Genomic DNA, 26,418 nt, shown 5'->3' with positions numbered 1-26,418 from the left:
TTTGCTGGCCCTGGCAAAGCATAGGTTAGAGCGAAGTTGTTAACATTTTCCAAAGTAACCTAATCTGAATTTATCCTGAACCTTAGGTGAGTGCTCACCCTGGTGAAAGCCAGGGAGTACTTATGCTCAGGAATTCTGGCTAAGAGCCCTGAGTCCTCATTTTCCTTATAGCAGTCGTTCTCAAGCCTTAGTATGCGACAGAACCATCTAGAGCAGGGCTGACAGGCTGTGGTCTGTGGGCCAAATACCCCTAATGCATCTTTTTCAGCAGCCATGAGTTAAGAATGGTTTTTACATTTGAAATGGTTCCAAAAAATCAAAAGGAGAATAATATTTAACAACAGAAAAATTAAGTAGAATTTACATTTCAGTGTCAACAAAGTTTTATTGGTACACATCCATGTCCATTCATTTCCATATTGTCTCTATCTACTTTTGTGCTGCAAAAACCACATGAATATGTGGCTTGCAAAGCCTAAAATATTTACTACCTTACTCTTCACAGAACAAATTTGCTGATCTGTGACCCAAGGGGCTTGTTAAAAGACAGAGTGCTAAGCCCTGACCCTAGAGTTTCTAATTTAATAATTTTGGGTGATGGCCAAAAATGCACATTTCTGGTAATTCCTGAGATGATGCTGATGTTGCTGGTCTCAGAAATACACTTCGGGAACCACCACCTTACCTAACGACTGGTTATGCCCAAAATGATTATTTGATTCTTATAATTTTGTTGTACCTTTTAAATCCTTGTTTCCAATTCTAGTGGAGAGCTGAAAAGAGTCATACTTTTCCAGCAGTATCTTCTTGATGTTCAAAGAGAATATGTAACGGAAAGGTTTAGAGCAAGTTCCTGGAGTTCAGCTTCCTGGAGAGAGAAATTCAGGTCTACCACCTTGTGGTTTTGTGACCTTGGGTAAGTTTCTTAACCCCTTTGGGACTCAGTTTCCTCATCTGCTGCACGAGGATAATAACAATAGTTTCTATCCTTCACAAGGTTGGTGCAAGCCATAAATTGGTTAATATGTAGAACTTACCTGCCAAGGTTCCTGGCACTTATTAGATGCTGTGATAATGGGAGTTGTTACTGAACTATCCCTATCTGGGGCTAAGGTAGGACACCTCAACCTTGGCAGAGCACTGGAATCACCTGGTGGGGGTCACTCCTCTCAAGATGCTGATTTAACTGGTCTGGGGTGTGGGGTGTTGGGATGTCCAAAATAGTAAAGGGAAATTATAATGGAGCATTGACAATAAAATTATAATGACGCTCGCATGTATAATTTTACATGTTTTTAGTAACTATGTTTAAGAAGGTGAAATTAATTTTAACATGTCAATAATAATCCTTTTTGTTGATAAATAATTAGTATATGATATAATATTTATAAATTTAATTTAACATAGTACATAACAAATATTATATTTTCAGTATATAAACAATATAACAATGGTTGAGATCTTTCACATTCTTTGTTTCCATACAGAGTCTTTGAAGTCAAGTTTGGACTTTGCATTTGTAACTCCTCTCAGTTCAGACTGGCTACATTTCCATGGCTGAGAAGCCACATGTGGGTCTAACTAATGTACAGCCAAGATTGATATCCACTGGGGTAAGGGCACAGTTGGCACATTGTGGACCCGCCCAAAGCTATGGAGCTTCTGCTGACATTACTGTTCTCTCCTTAGGAGTAGTCATCAGTTGTGGTCATTAGGACATTCGATTTAATCCCAGTTTATTCTTAAAAACTGATGCCATTTTGGAAAGCATCAAGATCAAGTAAAGCCAATGGATCTGCATAACCCAATGCCACCAGGGGCAAGAAAGGAAATAAGGGAACATTAACAACGAACAAAGTGAAACAGTGACCGGTTTTGGTTCCTTCTCAATGAACCTACAGCTGGGTAAAGGGGAAAGTGAGTAACCCAGAATGTCCTTGGACATTGCATGCCACACGTGGACTCAGAACTTTCTAACTCCAAATATCATTGACTATTAAGTAGGTTGATTCTTTTTGAAAAGAGGATGAGGAAGAAGAGAATTCATCCTCTCTGTTCTTTCCTACAGTGCTCATTCACATTGAAAAGAATAACCTTGTAAATTTATTATGAAAGCAGAAGAGATTTCCAAAAGATGAGAAAAAGATCAGCAGTTCTACCACTGAGGGCTGACCACCATTCGTACCTAAGTGTATGCTATTTCAGAGCTCAATGGTGCATACACTTACACATGTTTTACTAAAAACAGTATCCAACAGTGAATACTCTTTCATGCAAGCTTTTTTGTCACTTCACAAAATTTGTGAGTATATTTTCAAGTAATTTAACAGTTTCCTGCAACATCATTTAAAAACACAGCACATCGAACCTGCATTTGGCTGAACAGTGATCTGCTTGATCAATCCCCTATAACTGGACACATAGGCTATCCCCCCTCAAATGGCTAATCACACCATAAAAACTAAAATGAGCTCTTGCCTTAGAGCCAGCTGGGGAAGATGCAGAAGGGAAGGATGCATTTTATCCACATAGTTTCACTAAACCTGAACCACTTTGTAGTTTATCTGGCTTGGAGAACAGCCAGCAGGGTGTAGGGAGCCGAGGAATGCATACTAATGCCTTGGAAATGATATCAAACAAATGATATCAAACACCTTCCCGTGCCACCTGCAGTAGACACCAAGTTTTCTCACTGCTCTGCTAAGAAGGACCTGCAAACCCCAGAGGGACTCTGTTTCCTGCCTAATATGTCAACAGCAGCTTGTGCTTGGGTTTGAATTGGCTTCAGCTCTTTACTTCCCCCCTCCCTCTGGTCTTAAAATTAATCACTGCTTCCCGTAGAATCATTCCTGCAGTCGGTTTGTGGGTGGGTTAAAGCAAAGCATAATAACCCAAGAAGCCACTACATTTAAGATGTTAGTTTTTCTGGCATATATAATGTACCTAGTTATTTGTTCATGCAGCATTTGTATATCAGTTTTGTGATTGTTTTATACGGTATGAAATTTCCTGGTAATTCCCTGAGTGCCGGCTTCTCAGGCTGCCTATGCAGGTTTTAGCCCTGCAGCAATAAAGGAAAAAAAAAATGGCTATAGGGCTGCATTCAGATAAGGCAAGCACCAGCCTTCTGAGATGCTGAGCTGAATTGGACATCTCAGTTTGGGGGAACAATATCTCTCCTGTTTTAGTAATTCTATTAAAACTATTCATATGGGGGAAAAACAGGTTTTATTAAACATGGAGGGCCAAGATAATTCACTCTTTGCTAGGATTTGATGCACTTGTATCTTAGTGGCATGTATAAGCATCATTAGACAGTCGCTTTTAAGATGAGCTGGTATATTGCATTCAATCCATCATATAAAAATACAATAAAACAAGTATTTATTGTATCTTTATTCTGTGTCAGTCTCTCTTTGCCAAGTCTCCAGAGACAGAGGGGAGCAAGAAATATTCCTGCCTTCAAGGAGTTCACAGTTTAAGGAGGGAGAAACCCACATGATAGGATATGATTCTAGCTGAGATAAGTAGGAATGAGATGCTCCAGGAACATCCAGAGGGAGTGATTCATTTGGCTGAACGTAGCCTCTTTCTCCAGCCTCATCAAAGCTGTATTTGAGAAGACTACCCTGCCAGCAGTAAGGAGGCAGGAAAATCAGACCAGACCCCATTTCCATCTTTCAGGAGGGAGCAAGGGAGACTTGATTCTGGGACTAGAAGGAAGTACGAATGAAGGTGACACAGCATGCATTCTTTCTAACTAAACTCATAGTGCTTCCAAGCATATTTGTTTCCACACTTGGGTGCAAGGACACTTATGTGGGGGTAAAATGGGAAAGAGAAGCAAAATAAAGGCCAATAAAACTGTAGACACTGGCTATAGAAGAGGGATCAACTCACGAGGAGCTCACCATGCTGGGGAATGATACGAATGCACCCAATCAATCAAAAATATTTCTAGTAAGTTCAGAGAGGAAAACTGACTCACCAGTCTATGGTAGGTTAGCTAGGAAGAAAAAAATGTCCCTATTTGAAACAAAGTCAGATCCCAGGCCAGAAAGAGTTCTTGAATGATGACTTCAAATAAAGTCCTGGCCAAAAGGCACAATTCCTTGTTTCTTCTTTGGTTGATTCGTTCCTTAGCCACTAAGACTATGGGTCCTGGAGCCAGCTCATCTGGGTTCGAGCCATGGCTCTCTCACTAGCTCTGGGCTCGGTATTAGAGTATTATAAGTCCTAGCTCATAGGGTTGGGGTAGAAAGTAAATGACTGACTGGTTGTGAAGCTCTTAGGACAGTGCCTGGCACAAGTGCTAACTGATGTGAGTTCTTTCTGTCTTCAGGAGTGCGCAGTGCTGGGTACCCCCCGTGGAGCAGGCACATTTGAAGTCCTGGGCTTAAAGACCAAGAAGCTCATTATCTACCAAGGATGACAAGTGGTAATAAATGATTGTGCCAATACAGTTATGCATCCCACACTTGGGGGAACAGAGAAGAGGATGAGGAAGGAAGCCTGAACGGACGCCCACCCAGCTTCAGGGGGCCTGCAACTTTCTCAAATTCCCTGTTTTCTTTTCCTGCACAAACTTCCTCTGTCCACACCTCTTTGTTATGGGACGGGAACCCCAGTTTCTTCTAGATTCTTTGTTTGGAAAGCATAATTGGGTGATTATACTCAGGCTTCCTTGAATGAGGAAATAAACAGGTGGAGGTTTCTGGGGTGTGAGGTTAAGGGTGCGCTCCCCCTTGGCCACTGGGGCAGGGAAGGATGTCTTGGGAAGGAAGAGGAGAGTGACTTCCGGGAGGATGGTCAGAGATCCCATCGACGTTTTAGTTAAATAAACAGAGGCCTCTCAGGGCCGTGGTGAAGATGTTGCGGGAAGACAAGACTCAGAGGGAGGTGCGGGCTGGCTGGAACTGGGTTCTTGTGCTCCTTGGGGTATGTACAGCAGGGAGGTAGGCAGTTAGTGATTTGCAATAAGGAGCAGATGGTGTCATGGTTTTACGCTGTGTACTTCGAATCTAGCTACCTAATGCCCCCGTCAGTCAAGGACTCAACTTGGCAAGAACACAATACAACAGTGACATTTAGAAAGCTTCACTTTGTTTTTCTTTTTTTCAGAGTCCATTCCCATATCACGGAGACCCTGTCACTAAAGAGATCGCTGAGGAGAAACCTGAAGATACTTTGAATCTCAGTGGATTTGGGGAAGCTCTTGGTTCTTTCTGATGCCAGCCTCTTTTCTTCTTCTTTTTCTTTTTTTTACAAGGTGCCACAACGAACAGTAACATTTTTCTGTTTGTAAAGTGTCTCATAATAGGCATGTTTCACTTGGTTTTTATACTCAGTGTATAAGGTAGGTTGTGTGAAATGGGCTTCATGGTTATTTTTATAGGACACATGCTGATAAGCAAGGTTAAGCTGGTCCAAAGGTGAGGGTCAGAACCGGGGCTGTGGCCTCAACGGGAAGCCATGGTTCATCCCTCTCTCGACCACAGCGAGCAGTCGGCAAGGCAGACAACTTACCCCCTTTCCTTCTTCCGCAGAAAGAAAACTTGGGTAGATCCTCTTCACAGATGGGATAGGAGAAATTCAAAATGGACGATCCTTTAGTGAAGAGAGCTATGTCAAGAAACAGCTCTTTGATGTCCTCTCCTAAAGGGAAAGAGAAGATCGGCTTTACTATTAGCGTGGGTTTCGCTGCGTATCAAAGCATTCAACATTTATAGAAGCATGAACCAAAGGGCCTTTTATTTCCAGAAGCCTGCCCTGTGTGGGAACAGGTTTCTTCCTCCCTTTCCCACTTTCTTTCTTCCTTCCTGCCTGCCTGCCTGCCTTCTTTTTGGTAAAACAGCACAGAAGCACAATGACAGCAGCCCTAGGTATGGATGTGGCCCTTCAGCGAGCTTGATCTGTTCAGAGCAAGGTAGGCACTCTGCTGTGCTCCCCTGCCCTGATGCCGCACCCCCTCAAGGTGATGGCTGCAGGCCTGGCTTCTACAACTTCCCAGCTGCATAGTATTACGTGTCTCCCCTGAGAGTGGTGGGGTGGCGTCACCACCCCCCCAGTTTTTAGGTAGGTATTGTATCATATGACACAGGAGGCTTTAGGGCTCTGTCTTTTTCTCCATTCCTCCTTTTTATGTTCCCCCTACTCCTCTTTTCATTCCTCTTTTATTACTCAGCTGCGGCTATAGAATCCAGATATTGGGTAAGGTTCTGGAAATACAAAGATGCACAAGAGTTCTGGGTCCCCAGAGATGTTCCCTCCGTTTCCCTGGAATGATTCCACACGCTAAGTTCTGGTTTTGATAAAACTGCTTTAAAGGGAGATACTCTAGCAGCTATAGCAATAGAATGACTAACTGTAAAGGCACAGCCAAATAAACAGAAACAATCAGAGAGTACCCCAGCTCATGGATTGGGGTGGAAGGAGAGATATTACATAACTTTCCCTTTGTCAAAGGTTTAAGAACTTGCATCAGCTATTTGGGAAAGGAAATAAATCAAATGACAAGCCGTACTGCTGGTGGTAAACTTGTTCATTGCCAAGATAACAAAGCAAAAGCCCTCTCTCTCCCACATAGACGTCAAGCCTACATACTGATGTTATCTCTTTTTGTTGTTGGATATACTGATTCCAGGTGCTCATTTCATCAAAACGAATGCTTCAAGTCTTTTCAATGAAAAAACACAGCATTCAGTGAGAGTTCCACTATATATGGATGTTACCTAGAGAGAGAAGTAAAAACGGAGATGGAAATAGACCCGATTCCAGCGGTAGGGGCAGTGGCTTAGCCGGCCACTTAGCTCCTGTCGTTAATGGAAGTAATCGGAATGCGTGGACCAGGAAGAGATTGTGCAACGTTTTATCTCATGTCGATACTCTTTACTTACTCAGAATCAATCCAAATCTAATGTTGAGATTTGACTTTAAATGTTTTGAACACTGGTCAACAGAAAAGCCAAAATCTTGTAATGGATCTGCCAAGAAGAACACAACAGATTAGGCCTGAGTACATTGTATGCTCTGCAAACTTCCATTACAGAGTCACACCAGCGATATCATTTTTTTCTACATGAATCACCAAAATTGATTCAAAAACATATTGTCCCACACTTTTTTTTTTCTTCGTATGAATTCATGATGCCATCAGTAATCCTCCCCAGTCTCCCCATAGTTGATGTTGGTCAATGCCATGTTCCTATGGCAGACTCTCAATCTGAAATGAGCATAGGTCTTGGTGTGGGGTGGGGGGTTACACCCTTACTTAGGTTTTTTTGTCATTGCTTGACTTCTTGCAGTTTCTGAACTTTTGGCTTTGAAATTGCTCATTGATTATTTGAAACGTTTCACTAAGCATTTATTACAGAATCGAAAGAGGGAAATACATGCAGATTTTCAGTTAGGACCTGCCTTTATAATTTTTCCCCATCCTATCTCAGTCAATGTCATAATTTTTTCCCCAAACATTCCATTATATGCAAGGTCTTGTGCTAGATATGATAGAGGGAACCTAGACTGCAAAGATAATATCTTTCATACATACCTTCTGGTCATTCAGAAAGTCCCAGAGGCTCATCTAGGCCTCAGAATAAAGTCAGGAAATGTCCTACTGGCCCCTCCTTCCATACTCCACATCAGGAATCCATCCTCCATTTTTTGAGGTCAGGTTACGCTGCAAATTCCCACCAAGGCTACTTGATCACATGCTTTCTCTAATGCGTAATGGTCCTATCTTTTTGGCTGTGGTCTAAGTGAGGTCTTGCTCATTCCCATCTTTTTTTTTTTTTTTTTTTTAATGAGGGTTTCCCTGATCATCCCCCAAATATTTTTTGGCTTCTCTGAATTCTTAAAATAGTTCTGCATGAAATATTTTTTTCAAGGCGTATGAATGTGGTTTATTCTGTACTCTGCTATTGGGACTCATCCTATATCACTTAACCTAAAAACGAAACTTCTGAAAGGCAGGAGCTGGATTCTTGTTTTGGTTTGGTTTCTGGTTCCTGTTCCTTTATGTTTCTCACTGGGTCTGAGAGAGAACGGATCATAACTGAGTTGTCCTTGTCACTGAGCTACGCACTTCATAAGCATTTTCTTTTTTTTTTAAAGATTTTATTCATTTATTTGAGAGAGAGACAGTGAGAGAGAGCATGAGTGGTGAGAAGGTCAGAGGGAGAAGCAGACTCCCCATGGAGCTGGGAGCCCGATGCGGGACTCGATCCCGGGACTCCAGGACCGTGACCTGAGCCGAAGGCAGTTGCTCAACCAACTGAGCCACCCAGGTGCCCTTATAAGCAGTTTCTGCTGAATCCTCCAGACTCCCCAGTGCATAGCGCAGAGCCCCTCAGTCAGACGCATGGACAGCACCCCCAGCGTATAGGTAACGAGTGGATAAAGGAGCCATGTGTCCCTCAGCTCGAAATCTAGCCTTCCGAGTTCCACTGTGCAAAGTCGGGGCTCTCCGCATTCACTCTTCTCCTTTGCCATCTGCCAGCAGAGGTACCAGAGGGAGACTGAGGCTGAGCCGGGGAAGCAAGCTGCTCCTTCTTCCACACTTGCTGGTCCTGGAGGGTGTCACCTGGAGATGGCCTGTCACCCTGGCAGTGGCCATTGGTTCCAGTGTCCTGCTTTCTTCTGCACCTTCCCAGAATCAGCAGAGGCTCAGCTGCATGGGCTCCTAAGCTTCTCTTATGGCAGTTTCGGCTGCAGACCCTTTCCCCCCATCCCCAGCAGTCTGTGCTCCAACTCCACAGGGACCTTCTTTGAAGCCTCCAAGTTCTGATAACTCCAACGTCTGCCCTCTGTTCTCCCAACTGTCAGCGTGGTCACTGCTTCCTCCCTGTCCAGTTACAATAACTGACGTGGTCTGTATTTTCCCCATGAGACCCAGACTCCTATGACAAATGACAATCTTGAGAGATAGCTAGGATTGTCCCCCTTTCACAAATGGAAAAAATAGAGACTCAGAGAGGTTTTTATTAAGTTACCCGGGTCCCAGGATTATAAGCGGGGTAGAGTCAAGATTCGAACCCAGGCTTAAAGAACAAACAAAAAATGACAGCCCTGGATGGTGTACAAGTATTCGCGAAGTGGAGCTTCCAAGCTGTATGTTAATGATTTAATTTGTAAGATGGCCTGGAATATTTTGTGCATGGGCATATGGCATGTGATAATTCTGTTTTATAACTGGTTTTAATTTCAGCTTAGCTATGAGCTCACATTTGTCAGTGATGGTGTTCCAGACAGTTTTATCATTCACATTGCTGACCTGGAAGATATGTAATTGTCTGCGGTATCTGCCATGGAAATGATCGCTAGGCTATTCTGCTTTGCAGATCTAATCTATGGTGCTGTTTCGTTTGAGCAAACTGTCTTGGATCTGGCCGTTCATTCTCCTGGGGAAAGGCCATTTTCTCTTAGGTTCATTTTCCTTCTCCATCAGCCCGTTTGTGCCATCCTGGGCTTCTCTTGGCTTGGGGAAAGGGAGCAGGAATTATGGAGACAATTGTCCCTGCTACACAGTTGGCACTCAGTATCAAAAAAGAGAGGCCAAAGGACAGATGTTCAGGAACGTGCATCCTCAGAATTGTGAATCAAATCAAACTGCTGTCTAAGGACAGATGTGAGGGTCTACATATGTATCCCTCAGCTGACGGGCAGTTACAGAATTACACGGTGTGTTTATGGACATTTTAAAAGTATAGATGGAAAGGATAAACTTAAGGGCAGGAGAAGGAAAATAATCTTAATAGGGAACAAAGTCACAGAGAAAACAGTAGGTTGTTTCTCTCTGAGGATGCATATGTATCTAAAAACATTAAGGCCGTTGCTTCAAAAATGCTTTGGGGCTTGGTAATCTTTCTTAGCAGTTATATTTATTCTATATTTGAGATCGAATTTTATATCTGAGATTGAATATGCAGTTTGCAGCTGTCTTGGGGGAAGTGACATCATTTCCTCCTGTCCCCTAGTCCCAGCCTCACAGACGCACGTCCTTCCCCCTGGTAATATGTATTTTCACTCAGAATCCGTATTGCGTTGTATTTTCCTTAGACCTTCGCCGTTCCTCTACTAGACACTGGAAGGCAGCTCCCAGCCTCAGGGCCTAGCACACTGTCTGAAGATTATGCTGGGTTCCAAGTGATTGTTTGCTGAATGAGTGATAAAGGTTATACATGTAGTAAACTTGTGCAGAACTTGAAGGCGGGTTTCCTCAACCTTGGCACTACTGACATTTTGGATCAGATAATCCTTCTTTGTGGGGTTATAGGATGTTAACAGCATCTTTGGCCTCTACCCTGAGGATACCAGCAGGCTCCCCCACCCAGCACCCCCCCCAATCCAGTTGTGACAACCAAAGGTATCTCCAGACACTGTCAAATGTCCCCTGGAGGACAAACACCTCTGGTGGAGAACCACTGCTTTCAAGAATTGCTTTCTCAGTTACCAGACAAGTGCCTCAGACTCATGTACCAAAACAAAAGATGGTGGGTTGCATTTTTTAAGTAGTCCTTCTTATGTAATATGAGAACTACCAGGTGGGGCGGAGGGCAGGAGGGGGGACTCCCTTGGACACTTGCCTCAAGTAATTTTTAATACATATAAATTGGATTATCTGAACTTGGATCTTCTGAAGGAATGAAATTGGAAAGTTAATGAGAGTTGGTGTTCCTGGGCTGTGAGGGCAGAGATAAATGTTTCCTCTAGACACTTCATTGTAGAACAGCAAATGAGCTGAGCAAAGAGGCCAAAAGCTTCGTCATGCAATATACAATCTTTCCATTTTAAGTATTTTTCCCTTAGCCTCTGTGCGATGTCCCCCCCGCCCCTGGCCCCGTGTGTTCCGTGGACATCTATGGCTTCTGACCAAGGGAGGATAGTGGTTGCAGTGAGTGAGCCCAGCATGCTCCCAAACTGTCCCCACTGTCTCTGGCCTCTGGGGCGCATGTGTGTGGAAGACAGGCTCCTCTGAACAGCTGAGAGGAAATTGGGGAAGAGCAGCCAGCTGTGTCTGCCTTACATATTAAGGGCAGTGACAGTCCAAGGCATCTGGGGGCTATTTTCGTGCTCATTCATAGGGTAGAAGAGATTCAGATAAACAGGTGGGCTAAGTGTGGGCAGGATCTTAACAAATCTCAGCTCCAGAACCATTTTTGTCCCTTATTCTCTGCTGGTGGGCTCTGCTCTCTTGGTCTGGACGGAGCTGGCCAGTTGTCCAGGAGAGGACAAACTTGCCTTGACGGTTTCTAGCCAGTTCTGGGCCTCAGCTAGAACCAGCAAATAGGACACCGAACCCAAGGGCACAGGCTCTGGATATGCAATTCCTCACTGGAGGGCAGTGGGCACATAAGGCTGATGGGTCTGGGAGGGGGCGGAGGCGGAGGGCGGTGCCCCTGCTGGGTTCCCTGCTGGTGTGTTCTTGGGCTTGGGCTGCTGAGACCTGGGGTCTATGGGCAGCACCTGGCAGGCACCCTGCAGCCTGTTTGCTGGGTGGTTGGAGAGTTATAGGAGGGACAACTCTCATGCTACTATTTTTCATAGCTCATGGGTCTGCTTAAGGGCTTTTCTTTTTTAACCTTATATTTTGAATAATTATATTCTCACGGAAAATTCAGAAAAGTACAGAGAGATTTCACCTACCCTTCACTCTGCTTTCCCTCACTGTAACATCTTACATATAATATAGTACAATGTCAAAAGCAAGACACTGATGTTGGTCCGATGAACTGAGCATATTCAGATTGTACCAGGTTTTATATACATTTGTGTGTGTGTGTGTGTGTGTGTGTGTGCGCGCACATGTGTATAGGCATGCAGGGGCATGTGCATGCCTTTACAATTTGATTGCTTACACTTTACAATCTGTTGTTGCCCTGAAGCAGAACAGATGCTCCTTAAGCCCCACCTCCACTGGCCCTCCACATCTCTGCCAAATCCATCCCTGGGCTTGTCCATGTTCTTCCTGCTGCAGGAAGGCAATGGCTCTCTCTCTTTCTCTACCTCTCTCCCTCTCTCTCCCTTGTGTGACTGTGGGTGGGTGTGGGCTGACAAGTCTGAAACCTGCAGGGCAGGCCAGCATGCTAGAAACTCAGGCTGCATTTCTAACAGTCTTGCAACTGAGTTGCTTTTTCTGGAAACTCTAGTATTTTCTCTGAAGGCCTTTAGCTGATTGGAGGAGTCCCATGCACATTATGAAGGATCACCAGCTTTAATCAAAGTTTATGGACTGCGAATGTTAATCACACCCATGTAATGCCTTCACAGAAACATCTTGACCAAACAGATGGGCACCAGAGCCTAGCCAAGTTGATGCATAGAATTCATCACCACAGGGTGCATTTTGTGCTATATTGCTGGAACCCCCAGGAGCCCCCCACAAGCCTACTTGCTCTTATATGGTCCACAGTTAACTTGGGAATCAAATGTCTCTGAGTGCTTCCAAATGTTCTGGGATGGATATACGGAGGCCCCCACCAATGGCAGGCACTATGCTGAGTGCTTGGGCTATGGAGATTTGAAGAAGCCCTCTGAATTTTCAGGAGTATACAAACAGAGATGTTCTGGCCCATGGAATCACAAAGAGTGAGCCAGTAACTGTGCTTGGGTGTCATTGATGATTGTAGAGGGAAAAGGTGATATGATCTAATCTGTATTTTCCTTACGTGCAATAATTTCTCTCCCTTCTATCCAAACCCTGACCTCTATGGGAACTGTTATTGCATTCCACCAGCTCTTTCTCTTTTTTATTTCCTATGAATTTATGATCTATACTGATTATTTAGCAGGTAACATGGGCAACATTGTGTAGTTACTCAAAGCTTTATGTGATAATGCCTTGCCTCCTTAAACAGTGTCAGATCCCTGGGGCCAGGACCTTGCTATTATTATATGTTATTATATCATATTCTATTCTTTTATAGTTTGATTACAACTCCCTTCTCATCATATCTAACACACACCTCCAATGGCAGGTGCTAACTCAGTGTTTTCTGGATTAGTGGCTCTGGCTTTCTGAAAACATGTTTACCTCTATCTGCAGTGTAAAAACCAATCAGGCCAATTTCCTGTAGATGTCTTCAAAGAGGTTTAGACCTCTCATAGGAAAACTTTGATTGCCTTCTCTTTTGGTCTTCTGCACCTTCACAGTCCAGCTCAACCACCCCACCCCAGGATTCCAGTGGGGGTTCACTCCCCTGTCTTTCCCCCCGTCTCCCATGGCACCCGTGTATAGCTCCATCATTGTGACTGTGGCAATGATCACTAGTCTGTTTCCTTAGGTTACACCAGGGCATAAGCTGTGAGTGGTTAGGAACTATGCTGTGTTTATGCACCATCCGATAACCAGCATCTAGTCTAGGGGCCACGCTCCAATATATCAGATGGTTGGATACGTAGATGGAAAAGAGAGAAGGTCAGATAGCTTGACACAGAAGGTCAGATGAGCTTTCACTTCCAGCTTTGGTGGGAGCTGGCAGTTATTGGAGAAGTCTGAGTTGTGAGGCCAGTGGTATCAATCTCTCTCCCTGCCAACACCAGGAAGGCTCTCTTGGAAGGGGCTAGTGCATTGACGTTGTCGTCATCATCATGGAAATTTTGCTGTGGCACTTAGGATGGATTTTCTGAGTGTGGTTGAAAATCTAGGGCCCGGTCAAATAGTGGCAGATACTCCTTAGTCATTTTTCGGAAATCTTTTCCCAAAATAACAAACAGAACTTCCTTTTCCCTTAAATTGGATGATTATCAATTCTGCAAGTTTCTATTTCATTTACCACACACACCCACTTTTACCCGGATCTGAAAGTCCCTTTTCTTGCATGGCCATCTTTTGATTGGGGTGTCTTATTTGTTTGTGTGATTCCCAGGACAGCTTTCAAGGGTCACTGAATCCCTAAAAAGAGGATGGTATGTCAGGCTCCATGTGTAAATGAGATGTCTTTGCTGGAAATTCATTACCATGGCAACATGAAATTAACTTTCTTCTTCTGTCCTTGATGGCACTGTGGTGTCTTCCTCTTGCCCCTTCCCTCAGACTCCTTCCCTGCCTTTGAAGATAAAGTGTTGACTTACAACGTGGTGAAGGTATTCTAGCTATGTTGCTCTGTTATTTCCTGATCTCCTCTAGTCTCTGCCTTTCAAATTCTGTTACTATAGGACTGCACAGGGGAGGCCTCCTGATGGGACAGGGTTTCAAGTAACAGCAGCTCCACCCTGATTCCCCTGTCTTTGGTAGCATTCCCTTGGAAAGTGACCCACATGCCGAAGTCAGATCTATCTATGACTTTATTCTCGTTTTATCTTGGGCATGCAGATGGTGGATTCAAACTGCTTCAACATGGCTCTTGATATCAAACATAACAAAAATGGAAGGAACACCGTCACCTTGGAATGCCACCTGTTTGTAATATATGAGGCCAAGAACTACAACACCCTGCAGCTGCCTGGTAACATTGATGAATGCGTTCTTGGGTTGCTTCTAACTGGGAAACACATGGACTCCATGGGAATTCATTATTGACAAAAAAAAAAAAAAAAGTGTGGGAACATGGGCTGCCCCCTTGACATCTGAGTCACAGTCCCCTGGAATGACCTGAAGTTGGCTTCTGTCAGATTAGGAGGCCACGGTTTTTGAGCCATAACAGAAATGTTAAAGACCATAAAGAGAGAAATGGTAATGAAGCTGAGCTTCGATCCAAAAGACCTAGACAAATGTCTCACCCAAAATAATGACCCATTGGAGGCTGTTCTGCTTGACCTTTTGCATCTTAGGAGTAGATCAACAATGAATTCTAAATGCGCAGATTCATCCTGTGTTATCCAGGATGCCCCACAGTGCAGAATCTTACAATGAGGATGAGAGGAACTTGAACTTGTCTCCTAGCTGGCAGAGAGTGCATCTTAGTGGCTCGAGAACAGGAATTCCTACTCAGCTTCTCATTCATTTGACTGCATACCTGACATGGCCGGAGGAGCCCCTGACCTTGGAGGCATAAAGCAAATCAGAAAATGCTTCTGGAATAAATGAAACAAGATGGGATCAGGAGGGAGACAAACCATAAATGACTCTTAATCTCACAAAACAAACTGAGGGTTGCTGGGGGGAGGGGTGTTGGGAGAAGGGGGGTGGGGTTATGGACATTGGGGAGGGTATGTGCTTTGGTGAGTGCTGTGAAGTGTGTAAACCTGGCGATTCACAGACCTGTACCCCTGGGGATAAAAATACATTATATGTTTATAAAAAATAAAAATTAAAAAAAATTAAAAAAGAAAAGAAAATGCTTCTGCTCTCATCTGGATGATAAAACTTCCAGCATCTAATTATAATCCTACAAGATCAAAGACACTGAATATAAGATACATTTATGCTCTTAATCTCTTATTTTAAGGTCAAAGTATAGTCAACATTTTGCAGTCTTCTGTGTGCAAGGCACATCTCCCATGGACACACTCCAAACTACCTTACCCAGTCCCTCTTCATTGAAAACTCAGTCTTCCCGATAGTGTTGCCATTCATTCTTTCAAGAGCATTTATTAACTGTTTAATACCTGCCAGACACTGCTAGCTGCTGTGGGACCGGGGTGGGGTAGAAGCCTTTAGACAGGCCGGTTTACCCAGGGCCCTACTGCTGATTGACTAGTGTCCAAATTAGCAGGGTTTCCTGAAAATCTGGAAGCATCCAAGGAACTTGCCTGTTCTGTTTGGTATGGATAATTATTTAACTTTCTGTTACTAATCTGGAGCCAACCCATACGGAATAGAAAACTGGAGAAAAGTTAGATTGTTCTGTTTCTTTTGTTTTTAATGGAAAATAAGACCTCCAAACATGCATCTCCTGCATCTCAACTATAATTCAAGGGTAAGGATTTGCCAGCAGATAAACCTCTTCCCTGGGCAGGATCCTCTGGAAGGCTTCACGCTTCTTGGCTTAGGAATGTCAGGAACCATGGCAGTGTTTGCTGACACGGAGGCACAACCAGGATACACCCATCACATTTCATGTCTGCATTTCCTGCAAATATGTCTGTTTTCTGACGGGGGACGAGAACCAGGCCATGATGCACAGGTGGTTTCCTAAGTGTGTGGCTATGAAGATGAACTCTGGGACTGTTCTTTAAATGCTGGGCGTGCTGAAAAGCAATTCTCTCCTGCTTCTGAAAGCCGTGAACTAGGTTCAGTTTAAAAGGAAAAGCTAAGGAGTATGTCCTTGGCTGCTGGTGTTATGGAATACGAAGCATGAGTGAGTAGGGGTCGGTAAACGGGCTGAGAGGTAATATCTGACACCAGCCCGTCTTTGCTCATTTATAGAACTGGATTCGAAGCCAAAGAACCAGGTGGTTCTAAGATATATATGAATCATTGACTCTGTCCCCTGTCTTGTGGGTGACCAGGACATCAGGTATTAATATCCCCATTTTGTGATTGAAGAGGCTGAGATCTAGGGCAGCGAAATGACTGATTTCAGCCTCTAGACTCAGCCTGCTGTGGCTCTGCCCCTAGACTGCTGTATGCGAGAGACAAATAGCAAGGGAGGTCAACCGAATGAGAGAAGGAAACAGAGCTTTGGACAGAGGCAAAATGAGTTCAAACACATGCACCAAGACTGTATTCCTCTTATGTCTCAGGGTGATCACAAGGAGGGACAAGGCAAGCTGGCCCAGCTCCCCAGTTTTGCTAGGCTTGCTGGCTAGGCTCGCCTGTGAGGACCGTTGGCTAAGATTGCGTAGATCACTCACTCTGCAAAGCCATTTCTCATCATAAAGGACACTGGTAAAGCACAAATGAAAAAGCAGGGGTGTTAGAAGGTTTTTGCAGGAATCAAGAAAAATAATTCATGAAGCATCTGCATTATGGATATTCAATCACGGGGCAAAGAAAGGATTGATTCTGTGGAAGGGCAGCATAGACTCTACTTCTTGTGGCCATACAAAATGAAACCAACTTCTTTTTAAAATTTTCTTTTTCACGTTAAGAACACTCTAGGATTAAAATAATTTAGTAAAGTTCAATAGATTATTTCTTAAATAAAACCTGGATGTCAGCTAGGGGCTCTCAGTCCTTGAGATATAAATAGAATCGCGTTGAACATAACCAGTGTGGGGGGATGTTCTTCAGCACTGATTCTCAAACTTTGCCACATACTGGGGTCCCCTGGGGAGTTCAGTCAAGATACCGATACCTGGCTCCCATCCTAGACATTCTGGATACTACCTGGGCATCGCGATTCTTAAATACTTCTATTGTCTAGCCTCGTTTAGAAAACCACTGCCATAAGCCACAACGAGTAGTGTACTCATTCCCTGAGCTTAGGATCACATTGGGTGGGCTTCTAGATCTACCAGGGATCATTCCAGGCTAAAAGTTTAATCCCTTCATGAATTTCCCAAGAAATGTCCTCACAAACCTTCTCACAAATCTTATAGATTTTATTGAGATTGCTGGGGTAGGGGGAGGGGGAGGGTTCACTCTATTCCTGGCTCCTTCCCCCACCTCTAGCTTCTTTCTCTGGAGAAACAATGAAATATTTTCTCATTGTCTCAGTACTGAGGACTTGGACGCACAGCAGGCACCCCAGGGCCTTAGCAGCTACCCCACTGACTTGTAAAGGAATCTTGCAAGAAAGGCAGGGCTCCTGCTTAGTTAGAATTCTTGGAACAGCCCCTGAGAGATTTTTTTCTATTTTATTTCAGGAACATTGACTCAATGCCAAACACTTACCCAGGCATGAAAAGGTTTGAGATACGGGCTCAGGGACCAAGAGGATAGAGCTAAAAAGGTAGATACTGAGGGCTGTTGGGGGAAGAGGGAGCATAAGGTGGAGGGTACGTGAGGGGAAGTGGGAGGTGTGGGCTGGGAGCAGCCTGGCCATGAGGACAGCTGGGAAGCCTGCACGGGCTCACTCAGACCTCTGCGCTGAGACAGGAGCAGTCCCTTGGGGTAGGGAACCAAGTGATCCCTGAAGTTAAAAACCAAAAACCAGCTTGTGATTGTACATTAAAGGTTTTAATTAAGGAGGAGATTAAGAGATCAGCTGTGTCTTTTGTGGCCTAATTGGATTTACTTTCCTCTGCCCTCTGTGTCCATAAAGGTGACCAAGGTCTGCAGTTAGTCTCAGGAGCATTGTTGGGTGTCATTCTTGGCAAAGTGTGCCATATTGTGTATGTTTGATGTCTACCCATAAACCTCCATGACCTTTGGGGATGGAATGTCAACTTGCCCATCTACTTTGTACTGAGCATTTTTTTTTCTTCTTTGGCGGCTACCTGTGTTCCAGGACATAGGCTTAAATACAGGCTACACAGAAAGAACAATTTCTTCATTTTCAGAAGAGAGGTAGGGTTTAAGCTATAAACTCTACAGACAAGATCACTGTAAGAATTTGAGAATGAAAAAAAAAAAAAAAAAACCAAACCAAAACAACAACATACAGTCTCTTTCCTATTTCGAAATTCTCCACTCTGATAACCTCTTGTTCTTCTGATTATGCTATGTAATACTTACTGGATAATTGTGGGTTGGGCGACTCAGGAAATGTTGACAAACAACCAGACAGACAGCGGGAAGTAAGGGAGTAACGTGATTTTGGAAACGATTCACCTGCTCATTTACCTCCTCCAGTGTTTGGCTAACACATTTCCCTTTTAATAAGTCTCCATCTCAATTTGTCTTCTCCTAATACAAGGAGCCATAAAGATCATGTTTTCCCCGCTCCCCCCAGCAACCCTCAGTTTGTTTTGTAAGATTAAGAGTCACTTATGGGGGGGAGCGGGGTTGGGAGAAGGGGGGTGGGGTTATGGACATTGGGGAGGGTATGTGCTTTGGTGAGTGCTGTGAAGTGTGTAAACCTGGTGATTCACAGACCTGTACCCCTGGGGATAAAAATATATGTTTATAAAAAATAAAAAATTAAAAAACACAAACAAAAACAAAACAAAACAAAAACAAAACAAAAAAAGATCATGTTTTCCCCACATTCTCAGTATTCGGACTGGGGCGTAAATGTTCCTCCAGTGCGGCTGTGTTTGGGACATAAATTTGAAGCCAGAGCAGCTAGTGGAACCTGCTAACAATTGGACTTTTCCATTTTTGGTGGATGCCCAGAAAATGGGGTAAAGATGTTACTTCAACAGGGGAGACAAGAAGCCAAATACTGCTTGTTTATTGATCCAATCACAAACATGTTCGGAGCTCCCACCACGGACTGAGCACCGTGTAAGATGTGAGGATAGACAGGCAGGTTTGTTTTAGGCACAACCCCTGACGTTTTGGAACACAGAGCGTAGAAGGACAAAGGAACGGTAAAAGACAGTCTCCACACTGCGTAGCTACAAGGCACGGTGAGGAACAACGGAGGTGTGTGTAATCCCGCGTGGGTGGTCATGGATAACCAGTCACGGTCTACAGGGGAGGGTCCCTGGGGGTCACCCTTGTAGCTCTGACCATAGGCAGGGGCTGTTTGAAACACTATATGTGTATTAGCTCAAATCCTTGCAAAAGTCGTACGAGGCTTATCATCTCTATGTTGGAGTCCCGAGAACTGAGGCAAGGGGGGTTTAAGGAAAGTGGACAGGGTCATCTGAACCTCTGGAAGGGGCTGGAGTACGAACCCAGGCAGACCGTCTGTCTCCAGGAACTCTTTGCCAGGAAACTCGGGGCAGAAACAGCATACACAGAAACTCTGAAGAAACTCTGAAGTCCCAGAGAGCTTGTAATTGCTGGGAACGTCAACAAAGCCCTTTGTGTTATCAAGTCCGTTCTGCATTTGTAAGGTTCACCTTGAATATTATAAATGCAGCCAGTTCAGGGCACCTGGTGGCTCAGTCCATTGAACATCTGACTCTTGGTTTAGGCTCAGGTCATGATCCCCGGGTTGTGGGATCGAGTGCCATGTCAGGTTTTCCTCACTCTGCGTGGAGTCTTCTTGTCCCATTCCCTCTGCTTTGCCCCCAACTCCCCCACTCTCTGTCTCTCTCTTAAATAAATACATAAATTCTTTAAAATAGGGCAGCCAGTTCAAGTTCTTCAAAGACTTGAGGTCACAAGTGGGTGGTTTGTGTTTGAACATACACAGACCCTAAAGATCCTAGAGTCACCTCTGGAAGGATCCTGGAAAGTCCGGAAGACTTCATTTTCTTTCTTCTGTTGTTTAGAATGGTACCAGAAAGATCGATTTCTGCCTTCTTCCTGTGTATTTCCCAAGAAGCAGCCAATCTTGATGGAGCACAGGTTTCTGTGGGGTTAAGAAGAACCTCTGTAGGTTCTTCTGTCTGTCTTCAGTCTGTGGGAGTGCCTGGGTGGCTCAGTGGGTTAAGCCTCTGCCTTCAGCTCAGGTCATGATCTCAGGATCCTGAATTCGAGCCCCGCATCAGGTTCAGCGGGGGGCCTTCTTCACCTGCTCTCTCTCTGCCTGCTTCTCTGCCTACTTGTGATCTCTGTCTGTCAAATAAATAAATAAAATCTTAAAAAAAGAAGAAGAAGAAGGAGAAGGAGAAGGAGAAGGAGAAGGGCCTCTGCCATCAGTCCCTGGCCTGTGTCTTGCTGGTGAGCTCTGAGTTCTCACATTTTGTCTGGCTCCGCTGAACATCTGACTGTCGTGGGGGAATTGCACGACTGTATTGCTGATGTGCAGGTGCACACACCACCTTACCCTTTGTAGCTCTTAAATACCCCTCCCTGCCCCCCCCCCACATGCACATACTCTATAAAAACAAAAACTCCAGCCTTGTCTCACTTTGGTCTTCTAGGCAAACCATCTGAGGGGACTCTTAGTAGGAGCACTAGGAGTAGCTACTTCTACTCAGAATTTAAGTCAAGGTGACAGCTAGCCATCACCCCACCTCACCTAGTTCCCTTTCCTCACCTGTAGAAGGAGCCACTTAGCACCACGTTAAGCTTCATACTTCCTTCTGGTGCCTGTCTCTCAGACGTCCTGGAGGCAGGGGCTGTGGAGCCCACACTGTGGGGCTCAGTGCCTGTACCGTCGACAAAACCCCCGAAAGTGAGATGCGGGGCCTTGGGCTCAAAAAGGCCAGGCCTTTTTTTTTTAAACTTATTTTTTTTTTTTTTTTGCAATAATGATAGAGTTACAAGAAGTTGCAAAAAAAGAGTACAGAGGGGTCCTGTGTATCCTTGACCTGCTGCTGCTCCTGGTGACTTCTTACACAACTGGATCTCAGAGCCAAGGCCTCAGCCCGGGTACCATCTACAGACCACTTGCAGATTTAAACAGTTTTTACACGCATGCGTGTGTGTGTGTCTGTGCACACACGTGCATGCGTGGTTCTATGTAATTGTATCACCTATAAACACCACCACAGTCAAAAAGCAGACACAAAGGATCTTTCTAGTGCTCCCTTTGATAATTATCCCCTTCCCTACCCCTAGCAACCACTGATCTGTTCTCCATCAATATAATTTGTCATCTTGAGAATGTTCTATAAACGGATCTTCCTTTTGAGATAGGATTCTTTTTTTTTTTCACTTGGTGTAATGTCCTTGAGATCATTCAGGTGATGGTGTGTATCAATAGCTCATTCGTGTTGGTTGCTGAGCAGTATTCTGCTGTATGGATGGATCATGGTTTGTTTAACTATTCACCTGCTGAAGGACATTTGGCCCGTTTAAGGCAATCACAAATAAAGCCCTTGTGATCTTCCACATACAGGTTTTATGAACTATGTTGTTTCCATTTCTCTGGGATAAATGCCCAGCCCCGGGATGGCTGTGTCCTATGGTAAATGTATGTTTAGTTTTCTAAGAAAGAACCCTCCCTGTTTTCCAGAGTGGCTATACATTTTACACTCTCTCCAGCTATGTAGGCAGGTCCTCTTAAAGAAAAATTCTTGATGGAGAAGCGTGTTCCCTGGAGAAAAATCACAGGAGGAGCTCATTGTGCTGGGCAGGGGTCACGTAACTTCTGCACCTGCTCAGCCTTGGGGATTGGGACGAGACTCCCTCTGTGACATGAGAAGAATGTTCCCAGGAATGATTCAAACACTAGGAGCCGTGATGTGCACAGGCAGCCATGGCTGATTATTGCTGATGCTCATACTGGGTGGGTAGGCTTGGATGACTGTGGCAGGGAGCTCCTTCCTTAGCCACCAGACTTCCTTCCCAATGCTGCCTGCAGGGCTTGGGAGGTGATCTTGGCCACACTCCATCATACGGAGGCCTGCAGAGCAAGTGTTAATTCTTGAGATTTGTTTCCCTAATGCTTTCTGGTATGAGATCAACTTGATGTATTTTTCATCCCCCTCGGGTACTGCTCTCCCCACGCATGGTAATGAATTGTCCATGCTGCCTCCAATCCCCCATCAGACTCACAAGAGGAAAAAAAAATAAATTTACACTTTTCCTAGGAAGCAAGCCTATTGACAGAGCTGACGTGTTGTCTCAGTCTGTCGGGTGGGTATGACAAAATACCACAGATCGGGGGCTTCAACAAAAGACATTGATTTCTCACAGTTCTGTAGGTTGGATGTTCAAGGTGTGGGCTGATGTGGTTTGTGGTGAGGGCCCTCTTCCTGGGGTAGAGATGGCCTCCTTCTCAAAGTGTGTTTGTGTAGCAGAGAGAGAGAGTGAGCTTGCTCTGGTCTCTTCCTCTTCTAAAGACCCTAGTCTCTGCCTTCGTCTCAGGTCATGATCCTGGGGTCCTAGGATCAAGCCCCGCATCGGGCTCTCTGCTCAGCAGGGAGCCTGCTTCCCTTCCTTTCTCTCTGCCTGGCTCTCTGCCTACTTGTGATCTCTGTCTGTCAAATAAATAAATAAAATCTTAAAAAAAAAAAGACCCTAGTTCTAGCATGGGGCCCCTCGCATGACCTCATCCAATGCTAATCACCTCCTAACACCATTGTGGTTTAGGGCTTCAACACATGAATTTTGAGGGGATACAAACATTCAGTCTATAACATGTGTTAAGATCCTCCTCATCACTGTTAGCAAGTTGACCAAGGGGCCATTCAGGGGCCCTGTCTCTAGATGTGACCACCCTGATATAGAATGAAGAGCAGGGCACCCTCATAGAGAGGCCTTTGAAGGAAGAGGAAGTGTTCAAGGACAATCACCGACTCCTTTTTTATTAGAGAATAAGAGGTACAGAATCTCCAGGGCATGCATTAATACTTCCTAAAGGTACCATGGAGATTTCCTGAAATGGTGAGGTGGGTACCAGAGTTTCTGCCATAGGGTCTTGTACTGAAATCAGGGAAGCAGAATTCTACATTCTCCAAACCAGTTCACCATGTCTTCCTGTTTCCCCCACATTGTGAGACGGAGACAGAATAGGTTTTCTGGATGTCCCAGATCTGCAATAGATCTCTCCCTGTTGGGGAGGAGGGAGATGTTTCTATGGGAAACTTCTCGTTAGCACTCTGCCACTTGTGTGATAGACCACCCTGGAAATAAGACCCCATAGCATGAATAACATAGGACTACAAGCTAGAGGTCGATGCCAGAGGAGAAAGGGACCCGCTGCTTTTGGCTTGGCAGCCCATCTACCAGCAAAATAAACCCCTAAGCAAAGAAAGGGCTCATTTCTCTGCTTCCCAAATCAACACAAGCCTACTACTTCCCTCCTGATTAGAAGATTAAAAATACTGCTGCTAAAAATAACAAAAAAAAATTATACTGGAAGATAGCAAACTGACAGGAAAAATAAGACGGGAAACCTGATTTCAAATTGATAAATGAGAATAGCGCACATGCCGAATGCCCACGGCCTTCCTGCTTCCCCCTCCCCCCGCCCACACTCAGGTTAAATGAAGCACATGTTAACCGCAGCGAAGTTTTACGTAGACCCCTGACTCAGCTCTTCACCTGTCTCTTTCACGTCATGGCTGTAACCATGTGGATATTGTTCAGCCTTTTCTTGCCATCTGTTCATGTGTTTTCAGAACATGACATTTAAAAAACTGTTGTTGTGTGGAAACATCACTAGACAAGGCTGGTGAACCTAGAGCAATTCCAAATTTTTGGAATTTGTTCGGGCTTAAACCTGGGAGAAGTGGAAAGAAAAGTCCTGGGCTGGGAAACCTTTTCTGATACAAAGAGATATAAATAATAAGTGCTGCCAACAGTGTGTAATCATAAAAATTTGGAAGCAACCGAAATATTAATCAAAAGGAGAATGGATACAATTGTAGTCAATACGACTAATTATCTACGCGGCAGCTGTGAAAATGAATTCACCAAAGCTACCCGCGCTAGCTATCGCCAGGAATTCTGTCAGACATTGGTCCCCAAAGAAATTGTTCAGGCAACTCTCTTATCAATTCCAATAATTTTAAATTAGGTTTTTTTCTGCATGGCCAGTCTTATTGCATGTGTATAATAACATTTTTGTTCCCTCCTTTTAAGTCCTTAAATATTTTATTTTTCTTGTCTTACTGATTAGAAGGCTGGCTGGGGCCTTCAGTGCAGGACTGGATAGGAGTGAGGCTGGTGGGCAGGCTTATCTCCTCCTTGCTTTTAAAGGAAATAGTTCCAGTGTTTTGCCATTAAATCTGACGTTCACTGTGGGTCTGTATTTTAGGTATGTTCTAGGTCTATATATATAGTTTTAAAGATTTAATTTATTTATTTGACAGAGAACACAAGTAGGCAGAGAAACAGGCAGAGAGAGAGGAGGAAGCAGGCTCCCTGCTGAGCAGAGAGCCCGATGCAGGGCTCGATCCCAGGAAACCAGGATTGTGACCTGAGCTGAAGGCAGTCTTTAGCCCACTGAGCCACCCAGGTGCCCCAGGTCTATATTTTTTTATATATTTTTATGTAGGCTCCCCGCACCCACCATGGAGCCCAACATGGAGACTGAACTCACAACCCTGAGATCAAGACCTGAGCTGAGATCAAGAGCCAGACTCTTAACTGACTGAGCCACTCAGGTGCCCCCGGAGAGCTGATTTTAAAAGTTCAATCTAGTATTCTTTAAAAATATCGGTTTACCTTAGTCAATTTTTACATATGAGAATCTCTAATACATTTGTAATTATTTCTTATTTATTATTAGGTTTTCTTTCCTTAATGCCCTGATGTTTATATGCTCCTTTGTCCCCTTCTTTCTAACATTTTGATTCAAGTGTGTTTTTTTTCCTTTTTACTAATTTGAAAGTAATATACAACATTGCTAGTTTTTAAGTAGTTACCCTTGAATTTCTAACCTGAAAATTTTACTTAATAAAGCATAAAATGAAACATTACCTTTTTTGTGCTTTTCTCCTGGTATGTATTTATTTATTTATTATTGTGGTAAAAAACACACAGCATTACATTTATCATGTTAATGATTTTTAAGCATACAGTTTGGTAATGTTAAGTATAGTCACACTGTTGTATAACCATATGACAATAGAAGTTTTTTGTTTTGCTGAAGTAAACATGAATTTAACCCTCTCCCCGAAAATTACAAGGACAAGGTCATCAGAATGCTTTATGTCCCCTCACCAGATCCTTCCTTCAGGTGCTATTATTATCCTGTAGTTTGTGCTGAATTATTGCTTTCTGGTAGGCAGCCTCCAGTATGGCTCCCAGTGGTCCCTGCTCCTAATTCACACCCTTATGCAAAACTTCCCCCTGAGACCTAGTGACTTGCTTCTAAGCAGTAGAGCATGGCAAAGGTGGTAGGACGTTGCTTCTGAAATTAGGCTACAAACAAACAAACAAAGGCCTTTCTTGCCCTCTTATGCTCTCTTGCTTAGAGCCTTTGCTCTGTGGGAGCAGGGCGCCATGTTGTGAGTGGCCCTGTAGAGAGGCTATCATGGCAAAGAACCAATGGCTTCCAACCAACAGCCATGGAGGACCTGAATCCTGCTAACAGCCATGTGAGTGAGCTCGGAGTGACCTTCTGGGGCCTGACTCTAGCCACGTAGTCATAGGAGTTTGGGAGCAGATCTTATCCCAGTCAAGCTTCAAGACGGCTGCACCTAGACCAACCCCTTGACCAGGCTCTCAAGAGACCCCATGTCAGGGACACCCAACTACTCCTGCAGGGAACACCTGTGAGATGGTAATATCTATGGTTTGAAGCTGCTAGGTTTTACAGTAATTGGTTATGCAACAGTGGAAAGCAAATACATTCCCTTTTCAAATTAGACATTATTATCATCCTTACATTCATTGCTTATTTGAGTTTTCTAATTCTTTGCTTGCCATTCCATCTTGCATGTCCAAACCAGCTTCGGAGAGATCATTTTATTTCTTTCTGAAGTATCGCTTGGAAAGTGTCTTTACTGGGAATCTTTTGTAGGCAAACTCCGGATTATGTTTGTTCAAAAAAAATCTGTGATTTAATTTCTAGGCTTGGGGTTTCCTGGATCATGAAGATAATACACATTTGGACCCCAAACCTATGGGCTTTCTGGTCTGCAGTTAATTCTTGGGGAAAACTTATTTCTCCAGAGGCCAGGAAAGTTAGATAAGTTTCCTTG

The 26,418-nt window shown here is 44.1% G+C and overlaps 1 protein-coding gene across 3 annotated transcripts in view; it reads right to left on the bottom strand.

Moving 5' to 3' along the window:
* The window catches only part of LY86 (lymphocyte antigen 86), a 58,189-nt gene that overhangs the window by 18,608 nt on the left and 13,163 nt on the right, over nucleotides 1–26,418 (bottom strand). For all 3 annotated transcript variants that reach the window (XM_045066986.1, XM_045066987.1, XM_004753666.3), the window contains exons 2-3: nucleotides 6,897–6,983; nucleotides 5,527–5,655 (exon numbers count right to left, since the gene is read on the bottom strand). In XM_045066986.1, coding sequence (XP_044922921.1) covers nucleotides 5,527–5,655; nucleotides 6,897–6,983 — 216 coding nt within the window. The remainder of the gene's footprint in view (nucleotides 1–5,526; nucleotides 5,656–6,896; nucleotides 6,984–26,418) is intronic.

Source organism: Mustela putorius, unplaced genomic scaffold, assembly GCF_011764305.1.
Source record: "Mustela putorius furo isolate JIRA1106 unplaced genomic scaffold, ASM1176430v1.1 tig00003870_pilon_pilon_pilon, whole genome shotgun sequence".
Taxonomy (NCBI): domain Eukaryota; kingdom Metazoa; phylum Chordata; class Mammalia; order Carnivora; family Mustelidae; genus Mustela; species Mustela putorius.
Note: the sequence above shows the minus strand (reverse complement) of the source record. Positions and strands in the feature narration are given on the sequence as shown.